This window comes from Narcine bancroftii, chromosome 6 (genome assembly GCF_036971445.1).
Source record: "Narcine bancroftii isolate sNarBan1 chromosome 6, sNarBan1.hap1, whole genome shotgun sequence".
Taxonomy (NCBI): Eukaryota; Metazoa; Chordata; class Chondrichthyes; order Torpediniformes; family Narcinidae; genus Narcine; species Narcine bancroftii.
Window position 1 is genome coordinate 252054008 of NC_091474.1, and position 11242 is coordinate 252065249.

Below are 11242 nucleotides of genomic sequence, written 5' to 3' on the forward strand. Positions count from 1 at the left end.
TGAGTCCCTCCAGCATCTTGAGTACTTTTAGCTCTTGCTTCTTGTACTCAATGCCCTAAACCAGATTGGGAGATCATATTGCTGAGCACCTCAGCTCTCCAATGCAATTTTGGGGATGTCTCAATGGCCACCCATTTCAATTCCCTGTCCCATTCCCTTGCTGACATATCTGTCCATGGTCTCATGCACTTCCAGACTGAGACCACTCCCAAATTGGAGCAACAACACCTCACCTTCTGTCTGAACATCGACTTCTCTAGTTTCTGTTAGCACCCCCCTATAATCTTTCCCTATGTCTCCTTTTCTCTAGCTCTGTGTGTGTGTTTCTCTCTCTCTATCTCTCTCTCTCTCTCTCCTTTTCCCTCTGTGTCCTTTCCCCCAGGTCAGCTTCCACAGAGCCCCAAACAACTCCTTTCAGTCAATTGTCACCCTTCCTGTATCCCATCCATATCCAATCCTGAATCTTTTGTCTGTTGGTCTGTACTCCTCCCTCCCCAGCCTTTTAATTCAGGCCTTGAAGAAGAGCTCAGGCCCGAAATGCCAGTACTATCTATATCTGTACTTTCTTTGAACAACGCTGCAACACGGCTGAGTTCCTCCATCGTTTCTGTGCTTTTACTTTTAATGCCGGTGCCTGCCTGCTTTTTACTTGTACCTCGAGGATGGGCTGGAGGCCGAAACATTGGTTATATTCTGATGATGACCATTAGCATCTACAGATTTTCGTGTTTCACCCGAGTTTCTCAAAATTTTGCAGGTTGTCATGAACTTGGGCTTGCTGTTTGCTGAGATGAAGCTGCAGAACCGTGAGGTTCCCTCACTGGCAATGATCCTAGTGAACTGCTTTCAACTGATCTATGTACTTGATGCCCTGTGGAATGAGGTAACTTCTATGGTCTGTCCACATGAGCCCCTCTGAATACTCCAGTGGGTTTTCATCAAGCCCCAATTGTGCATTTGGGTTGACACTGACACGGATGCAGTTGTTGGGTGAAGTCAGGATTGTCTTGGCTGTTCTGCAGTTTGAATGGCTGCTGGCACTTGGTTGTAGACATGCAGCATGAAAACAGGCCCTTCAACCCAACTCATCTGTGCTGACCATGGTGGTTTCCTGAGCTTGCCCCATCAGCCAGCATTCAGCCTATACCCCGCTGAATATTTCCTATACCAACACCTCATTTGGCAGCTTGTTCCTTATACAATGGGAATAACGATGCAAGTTTCCTTTTATTATCAAGTAATAATACATCAAAAATGTAACCTACTTATTTTACTTTAATGTTTGTCTGCCTGGAGGTATTGTCCAGTGCCCCTTACAGTAAGAAAGAGAAGCAAAAGAGACTCTTGTGTGATCCATCGGCAACCTGAGCTCCAGATCCAAACCTCTGACATGATCACAAAGCTTTCAGTGCTTGAGCTCTCGGGAGCCCTTCTTGACCACAGCACCCTCTCAAATTCTGATTCCGAGACCTGGTTCATACGAGCCAGTCTCTAGCAGCTCACAGCCAGTGGGTCTTTCATCTGCTGAGTCCCTTTCTGGTTCGCTGCCATAGCCACCATCCTGTAAGGTCTTCTCCGGTGGGGATGGGGGGGGGGGGGGTGGGGTGTTCTCTCCATTTCTTGTGCCCTGTGCTGGCCTGCTTCTCCATGGAGTCTGCAACCCCTTATGGCTGCTGTTGAGCACAGGTTCTGCCATCTTGGGCACTGGCCTCACATTTGGAGAATTTTACTTCCAAACTCCTAAACAGGCCATGTAAAGCCTGTACGAACCATCAGCATTAGAACTGGGCAGATGGACCCTGCAGAGCAGCACTGTGTTTCTCCTCCTCCTCCTCCCTGTGGGTCCACACCACTGGCAGTGCTGCTATGACAGCAGCTCTGCCAGTGCCACTGTTTTTTTTTTATTTTGGGGTCTGTTGTCTGTGCATCGTTCGAACAAGATGAGATGGTGCATCATATTGTCTCTTCTACCATCCTGTTCACACTTTGTTCTTCTCGCTGTTTGAACGCAGGCAGGAATTCTGACCACCATAGATATTGTGCATGAAGGCTTTGGGTACATGCTGGCATTTGGTGATCTGGTCTGGGTACCATTTGTGTACAGTCTCCAAGCTTTCTATCTGGTGCATCACCCAAATGAACTGAGCTGGCCCTTGGCTTGGGCCATTATTGCTCTAAACAGTAAGTGAGCTTCTCTGTCTGGACAATATGTGCTCATCACCATGCCCGTTGTCACAGTGTAATCGACCGTGTTCCCGTTGTCAGACGTATGTTTGCATTTTTAGCTGTGGGCTACATCATATTCCGGGCAGCCAACTCGCAGAAGAATGCCTTCCGTCGGGACCCTCGTCACCCCAAACTGGCACGTAAGTATCAATGTTCTTTTGTTAAATATATTCACACCAAGTTATAGTCGATTACAAAGATGGATTTATTTTGGAACAGTGAAGCACTGGGATCCTGCAAGAGGGATAGGTGGGGCTGAATTTGTCAGGGCGTGTTCAAGAAGGATTCCTGACACAGTATGTAGTCCAGCCGATGAGAGGAGAGGCCACATTGGATCCAATCCTGGGAAAAGAACCTGGTCTCATGGTGGGGAGTATTTTGGTGAGAGAGTTAATCAAGAGTTCGTTAAAGGAAGTGAACATCCCTGCCTCCATCACTGTCTGGCAGCTTGTTACACATCCACCACACTCTGAGTGAAGAACTCTCCCCTTGATTCCCTTCTGGGGCAGGACAGTTGGTGTAGGAGCAGCACAGTTTGCGTGACGGTTAGCACAACGCCATTACAGCGCCAGCGATTGGGACGGGTTCAAGTCCCACGTTGTCTATAAAGAGTTTGCACGTTCTTCCTGTGTCTTGGTTTTCTCCAAGGGATCGGGTTTCCTCCCACCATTTGAAACATACCAGGGTTGTAGGTTAATCAGGTGTAATTGGGTGGCAGGGGCTCTTGGGCTGAAATGATCTGATACTGTGCTGTAAATCTTTTAAATATAAAATTTAAATCCCAGCCGCCACTCTCGTCGTGGATTCTCCCTCTAGGATAAAGATGTCACTCTTCACCTTGTTTACACCCCTCATGATTTTACAACCTCATCAACATTCCCTGTCAACCTCCTACACTCTCGGGAAAACAGGTTGAGTTTTTCCAGTCTCTCATGATAATTCAGCTTCCCTAACCCTAGCAAAAACTCCGTAAACCTCTTCTGTATTATACTTAATAATATACTAATAAAGATAAAGACTTACTAAGCAGGGATAGGAGTCACTTTAGGAGAGTCGCCCCAACGTCAAGCGGCATCAACTGGCTCTTCATCCTGGGCAACTTGCTGTTTCACACAAGTTTATTCAAATACCTGCTACGAGCAAAGTATGACCAAGGCACTTCTCTGGCTGAATATTTAGTTCCATTGTCACCAAAGGTCTATGTGTTGTTTCAGAGAACATTTACTTTTACTATTTTAAACTTAAATGTAATTTTTTATTTATTTAACCATGTAACAATTACAGTACAGAAACAGGCCATTACAGCTCCTCTAGTCTGCACCAATTTAAGTGAACTCCACTAGTCCCACCTACCTGCTCCCTGTCCTTAATCCACCAGTCCTCTCACATCCATGTACTCATTCAACCCTCTCTTTAATGACAAAATTGACCCTGCTGCAACCACCTCTTCCAGAAGCTCATTCCACTCAGCCACCACTCTAGAAGCTCCCTCTTATGCTACTCTAAAGTTTTGCCCCCTAACCCTTAACTTATGACCCCTCGTTCCAATCTCCCCTACCCTCAAGGGGAAGAGCCTATTCACATCTACTCTATCTATCCCCCTCATAATTTTAAATACCTCTATCAAATTCCCCCTCAACCTTCTACTCTCCAATGAATAAAGACCCAGTCTACTCAATCTTTCTTTGTATTCTAGATACTGCATTCCAGGCAACATTTTAGTAAATCTCTGCACCCTCTCTACCTTATTGATATCCTTCTTATAATTTGGGGACCAGAATTGCACACAGTTTTCCAAATTTGACCTCACAAACACCTTGAATAGTCTCAACATCACCTCCCGGCTCCTATATTCTATGCTTTGATTTAAAAAGGCCAGTATACCAAAAGCTGCCTTCACCACCCTATCCCCCATGCGAATCCACCTTCAAAGAATGATGAACCGTTACTCTAAGATCCCTCTGCATTCCTCAATACTCTCCCCTTCTCTGCATACGTCCTGTTTTGATTATTCTTCCCAAAATGAAGCACCTCACACTTATCTACATTAAACTCCATCTGCCACCTTTCAGCCCACTCTTCTAAGGAGTCCAAATCCTTCTGCAGTCCACGAAATCCATCCTCACTATCCACAACTCCCCCTATTTTTGTATCGTCTGCATATTTACTCACCCAATTTACCACCCCATCATCCAAATCATTAATGTAAATGACAAACAACAAGGGACCCAACATCGATCCTTGATCCCTGTGGCATATCACTCGTCACTGCCCTCCATCCTGGTAGACAGGTATCCACCATGACTCTATGTCACCTATCTTCTAGCCACCGTTGAACCCATCTGACTATCTCAAGTAGGATAGACAAAGGAGTGGCTATGGATGTTCTCTATTTAGATTTTCAAAAGGCTTTCAGTAAGGTGCCACATATTAGGCTGCTAAATAAGACGAGGGCCCATGGAATTACAGGGAAGTTATTAAACTGGATAGAAAAGTGGCTGATAGGCAGAAAGCAAAGGGTTGAAATTAAAGGTTCCCATTCTGGATGGCTGCCTGTAACTAGTGGTGTTCCGCAGGGTTGGTATTGGGGCCGCTGCTGTTTACAATTTATATTCATGATTTGGATTGTGGTAAAAATGGCTTTGTGGCCAAATTTGCAGATGACACCAAGATAGGTGGTGGAGTAGGAAGTGTAGTGGAAACTGTAAAGTTACAGAAGGATTATAGACCAATTAGGAGACTGGGCAAAATTATGGCAGATGAGATTTAACATGGAGAAATGTACAGTTGTACATTTTGCCAGTGGTTGGGGTGAAAATTTAGACCTCGGATGTGCAAAGGGACCTGGGTGTCCTCGTACAGGGAAACCTAAAAGTTAATGACCAGGTGGGATTGGTAGTGAAGAAAGCGAATGCTATGTTGGCCTTCATTTCAAGAGGAATAGTGTACAAGAGTAAAGAGGTGTTGATGAGGCTCAATGGGGCACTGGTGAGGTCTCATTTGGAGTACTGTGTACAGTTTTGGGCCCCCTATCTTAGAAAGGATGTGATGTTGTTGGAGAGAGTGCAGAGGAGATTTACTAGGATGATTCCTGGAATGCAAGGGCTAACGTACGAAGAGCGTTAGGCAGCTCTTGGGTTGTATTCATTGGAGTATAAGAGATCTCATAGAGGCTTTTCGTATTTTGAAAGGTTTAGATAGGGTGGATGAGGGTAAGATGTTTCCCTGGGTGAATCAAGGACAAGGGGTCATAGTCTGAAAATTAGAGGTTATCCATATAAAACAGAGATTAGGAAGAACTTCTTTCGCCAGAGGGTCGTGGATCTGTGGAACTCGCTGCCACAAACAGCAGTGGAAGCCAGATCACTGGGAGTATTTAAACAAGAAATAGACAAGTATCTCATTAGTGAGGGCACCAAGGGATATGGGGAAAAGGCCGGAAATTGGAACTAGTGTAGAGTAGCTTAGTGTAGATTTACAGAACAGACTCGATGGGCCTAGTGGCCTGCTTCTGTTCGTTTGTCTTGTCTTGTGATCTCAACATTAATCCCTTGAGCCTGAACCTTCCTCACCAACCTTCCATGTGGAACCTTATCGAAAGCCTTACTCAAATCCAGATAGACTACATCTACTGCTCTACCCTCTTCAACATTTCTGGTCACTTTCTCAAAAATTTCAACAAGATTCGTCAAACATGACCTTCCCCTCACAAACCTATGTTGAGTGTCCCTGATCAATCCCTGCCCCTCTAGGTCTTTTTCTTTGGCTTGGCTTCGCGGACAAAGATTTATGGAGGGGGTAAAAAGTCCATGTCAGCTGCAGGCTCGTTTGTGGCTGACAAGTCCGATGCGGGACAGGCAGACACGATTGCAGCGGTTGCAAGGGAAAATTGGTTGGTTGGGGTTGGGTGTTGGGTTTTTCCTCCTTTGCCTTTTGACAGTGAGGTGGGCTCTGCGGTCTTCTTCAAAGGAGGTTGCTGCCCGCCAAACTGTGAGGCGCCAAGATGCACGGTTTGAGGCGTTATCAGCCCACTGGCGGTGGTCAATGTGGCAGGCACCAAGAGATTTCTTTAGGCAGTCCTTGTACCTTTTCTTTGGTGCACCTCTGTCACGGTGGCCAGTGGAGAGCTCGCCATATAATACGATAGGTACTTGTACATAAAATCCCTAAGAATACTTTGCATTAGTTTACCCACCACTAACGTCAAACTTACTGGGCTTACACCTGGAGTCCCTTTTAAACAGAGGAACCATGTTTGCAACACACCAATCCTCTGGCACCACACCTTTGTACAGTGACTGTTGAAAAATCGCTGTCATAGCCTCTGCTTTTTCCTCCCTGACTTCCCTCAAGGTCCTGGAGAAAATCCCGTCGGGACCCAGAGACATATCCATCTTTATATGCCTCTGAAGTTTCAGCACCCCCTCTTTCCTTATCCCTATATTTTCCATAATTACCCTTTTTGGCTCACTAATCCTACACAATTCCATATCCTTTTCCCTCGTGAATACCCCCATCTCATTCGGCTCCACACACATTTGGACCAATTCTATCCACTCTCCTCATACTATTCACATATTTGTAAAAACCCTTCAGATTCACTTTCACCGTCCGCTATAGCCAACTCGTACCTTCTTTTCTCTATCCTAATTTCTTTCTTAAGCTTCTTTCTACAATCCATGTAATTTCCCAGCATCTCGTCCATACCTTGCTTCCTGTGTTTAATGTAGGCCTTCCTTTTTTCTTGAACCAACTTCCTAATCTGCCTTGAAAACCATGGCTCTCTTGAACATTTGGCCCTGCCTTTTATCCTAACAGGAACAGAAAGATTCTGCACCCTCAAAATCTCACCTTTAAATCCCTCCAATGCTCCTCTACCTCCTTCCCAAAAAAACAAATCAGCCCAAACCACTCCCTGCAAATCCCTTCTCATTTCACCAAATTTGGCTTCCCCCCCCCACTCAAAAATTTACTCCCTGTGCAATTCTGAGAAGGTCAGGAGGGAACACTCATGTCCTCAGTGGAGAGTTTTAATGCATGCTGAACCTTAATTCACCATTTTTTTCAGGTACCATCCCTTACTTTCTAATTCAAATTCACTTTCCAAATAGAATATTACACCACAGTACAGGCCTTTCAGCCCACAACGTTGTGCTGATCTAAATCTAAACCTTCCCTACCTCACACCCATAACCCTCCATTTTTTCTTACATCCATGTGCTTATCTAGGTGCCTTTTAAATGTCCCTATTGTTCCAGCCTCCATCACCACTCCTGGCACCCACCACTCTATGTATATATTAAAAAAACTTACTTCCGACATCTTCCCTAAACCTTCCTCCCCTCACCTTAAATGTTCTTCCTGTGTCTGCGTGGGTGGCACGGGCTCATGGGCTGGAAGGGCCTGTTACCGTGCTGTTTAAAATAATCTAATAATCAGATCCTGTCAGATTTACTGTCTCGACTCCTTTGTCTCGCTCAATGTGGTGAGAAAACTAAAGTGTTCTTTTAAAATAAATGAAATGGCTAATTAGACTTCTGGATTTGTAATTGAGTAATGTGACCATTGTTCCCATATTGTACAGTTTGAATGAGTATTACTGTATTTGTCCCAAAGATGCTTTTTGAGGTAATGACAAAGACTTTCTTAGTATAGTGTTTACATCGGCTGGTGTTTACTTCCTGCAAAGTCACACTTGGTTTTCTTTCTACAGATTTAAAAACTATTCCCACTGCAACAGGGAAGAGTCTCATCGTTTCTGGATGGTGGGGATTTGTCCGTCACCCTAACTACCTGGGAGACCTCATCATGGCGTTGGCCTGGTCTCTGCCTTGTGGTAAGGAATTGATCCAGTGAACAGGAAGGTTGATTCAAGTAGCCGGTTTCAAAAGTCCCTGGTACCTGGTTAACCAATGTGGGCACGCTTTGGTCACTTACCTACAGGAAGGCTGAAACAGTGAAGAGAAACTTTACAAGGAAGTTGCCAGGACCTGAGGAACTGAGTTACAGGGAAAGGTTAAACGGAGGGTCGAAGAATGAGGGGAGATTTGATAGAGGTATTCAAAATGATTAAGGGTAGAGATAAGGTAAATGCAAGCAGGCTTTTTCCTCTGTTGGATGAGACAAGAACTGGAGGATGCAGGTTAAGGGTAAAAAGGAAACCACTCAAAGAGGGTGGTGGGAGTGTGGTACGACCTGCCAGCAGAGGTCAGTGTCTTACAGCGTGGAAACAGGTCCTTTGGCCCAACTTGCCCACGCTGACCAAATTCCCCCTCCCCCCATAATAGTACCACCTGCCTGCATTTCTCCCATATCCCTCTAAACCTATCCTGACCATGTATCTGTCCAATATTTTCTTAAACATTGCCTCCTCCAGCTCTTTGATCCATTCATTCTCCACCCTCTGTTTAAAAAAAAAAGGAAAAATTGCTCAGGTTCCTGTTAAATGAAAGCTCAAGGTTCCTTTTATTGTCACTTGATAATAGAAAAATGTAAGATACATGATATACTTCAGCTTTTACCTGATGCAAGGCAAATGAAGGGCATTGTCTGGTGCCCCTAACAATAAGAGAAAGAAAAAGAGAGTCCCTTCAGTGAAAAACAGTGCCTGTGGATTTGCCTCTGCAGCTGCATAGATTCCTGTACAAGATTTCCCTCCCACTTCACCATAAACTTATGTTAATCTTGTTATTGATTCCCCCACTTTGGCCAAAAGTCTCTGTGTTCACCTCATCTCCTCATGATGTTGTGCACCTCTGAGATTACCCTCATTCTCCTGTGTTCCAAGGAACAAAGCTCCAGCCTGTTCAACCTCTCTGAGACTGGCAACATCCTCATAAATCTTCACTACACCCTCTCCAGCTTGACAACATCTTTCCTGTAGCATGGTGACTAAAACTGAACACAATACTCCAATTGGGGCCTCATCAGTGTCTTATACAGTACGTTTCCAATTATCCGAAACGCTCAGGACAGGACATGTATCGGTTATCTGAATTTTCTGGATATCTGATCTGCGGTCCATTTTAAGCAGCAGAATACTTGTATCGGCCGTCGCCAATCCCGACATCTCCCCACTGCCGTCGTGGAACCTGCCTGGGAAACTCCAGCCCTGGCCACCGACCTGATGGAGCTCCCGATGCCACAGCCGCCGACCTGAACCTGGCCCCAGCCTCCAACCCAATGGAGCTCCCAATGCCACGGCCGCTGACTCACTGGAGTTCCTGACGACACAGCCGTCAACTCCAGCCTTGGCCCTGACCATCGACCCAATGGAGTTCCCAACGCCTCAGCCACAAACTCTTACCTAGTTCCCACCATCTACTCACCAGTGCTCCCAATGCTTCAACTGCCAAATATAGCGTTGAACCAGTCCACTGACCTGAAGGAAATTTCGATGCTGATGCCACAGACTTTCTCCTGACCCCGGCTGCTCTCTGGTTGGAGCTTCCTGGAAGCCCGATGGCCCCATCCGCTGACCTGAAGGAAATTTCGATGCTGATGCCACAGACTTTCTCCTGACCCCCGGCTGCTCTCTGGTTGGAGCTTCCTGGAAGCCTGATGGCCCCATTCCAATCCCAGCCCAGTAGCATCAGCATAATACTTGTTCAGTATTGGTGGTTCAAACGACAATAAAGAACAAAGGAAGCTGTTTGAAGCATGAAATAAAGTTTAATTTTGACCTTGTGTTCACAAGAGCCCCGTTGGATTCAAAATGGCGCTAACAGCATGTCAGAGTCCCACTTGAGCACAGCAGGTTAAAAAGAATTCACTTTTTTAGGATTTGTTACATCATGTCGTCACCAAAACTTTTTGCAAATAACTGGTAATTTTGGTAAGGTGGCTCTCGGATAATCAGAAATGTACTGCAACATGACATCCCACCTTCAATTCTCAGTACTCACATCAACCAAGACTGATGAATTGGTGATGTGGTTTCAATGTTGACATTTAAGAGAAAGTTGGGTGGATGCATGGATAAGAGAGGTATGGAGATCAAAGGATCCAGGAAGAGCAAATCGTTCAGCATGGACTAGATGGGTTGAAAGACCTGTTTCTCTGCTGTAGTGTTCTATGCTTCACTCAAACCAAGGAGAGAATTTACTGAGAAATATGTAAGAAATGCTGGGGAATGTGGGTCACCATTGATCTGTGGAAAGGAAGTGTGAGACTCTGGCACACCTTCAATCAGCAGATTAAATGTGATTCCAAGTCACTGCAGAAGGCAGTCTGGTTTCAACAGATGCTCTTTGGTTAAAGACGCTGCCAGGCATCTGTCGGGGTGGCACCCCATGGGCCAGGGTCTGGTAGGCCAGGCATCCCAAGGGCTTTGGTCCAGCAGGCCAGGCATCCCGCGGGGCTGAGGTCCGACAGGCCAGGCATCCCGTGGAGCTGGGGTCCGGCAGGCCAGGCATCCTGCAGGCTGGGATCCGGCAGGCCAGGCATCCCGCGGGCTGGGGTCCGGCAGACCAGGCATCCCGCAGGCTGGGGTCCGGCAGACCAGGCATCCCGCAGGCTGGGGTCCGGCAGGCCAGGCATCTGTTTGGCCGGACTTTTGCAGGCTCCCACGTGTTCAATGTTTCATGAATGATAATGGTGGGTGAGAGCTTTGGCACCATTGTGTTTGTCACGGAAAAAGTGAACAGCTCTGCTGGGAGAGGAGGTGCAGGTTCCCAGAAGTCACTGAAGGGTGTAAATGTTTTCCGGCCCCGCTGGTCTATGCTGAGCATTTTGACACTGGTCCAGCATCAAAGCAACTCCTTTGTTCTTTCTGCAGGGTTTAATCACATCCTTCCATATTTCTATGTGCTTTACTTCACGTGCTTGCTTATCCATCGCGAGGCAAGAGATGAGCAGCAGTGCAGGCGGAAGTATGGCGTGGCTTGGGACAGGTACTGTCAGCAGGTGCCATACCGCATTATGCCCTACATCTACTGAGCACAATGAAGGCAGGTTTTCCAACTGATATTAATCATGCAACTTCTGTTTTTAAAAATATATATATTTTTGCATTTTG

The 11242-nt window shown here is 46.1% G+C and overlaps 1 protein-coding gene across 4 annotated transcripts in view; it reads left to right on the plus strand.

Moving 5' to 3' along the window:
* Nucleotides 1-11242, plus strand: part of LOC138737245 (delta(14)-sterol reductase LBR-like) — an 82696-nt gene extending 71454 nt beyond the window's left edge. For 3 of the 4 annotated variants that reach the window (XM_069887976.1, XM_069887977.1, XM_069887974.1), the window contains 5 exons: nt 758-883; nt 2013-2181; nt 2286-2366; nt 7940-8062; nt 9260-9895. In XM_069887976.1, coding sequence (XP_069744077.1) covers nt 758-883; nt 2013-2181; nt 2286-2366; nt 7940-8062; nt 9260-9453 — 693 coding nt within the window. In that variant the 3' untranslated portion in view covers nt 9454-9895. Of the gene's footprint in view, nt 1-757; nt 884-2012; nt 2182-2285; nt 2367-7939; nt 8063-9259; nt 9896-11002 lie in introns of those variants that run through there. The other variant, XM_069887975.1, reaches the window with a different exon arrangement.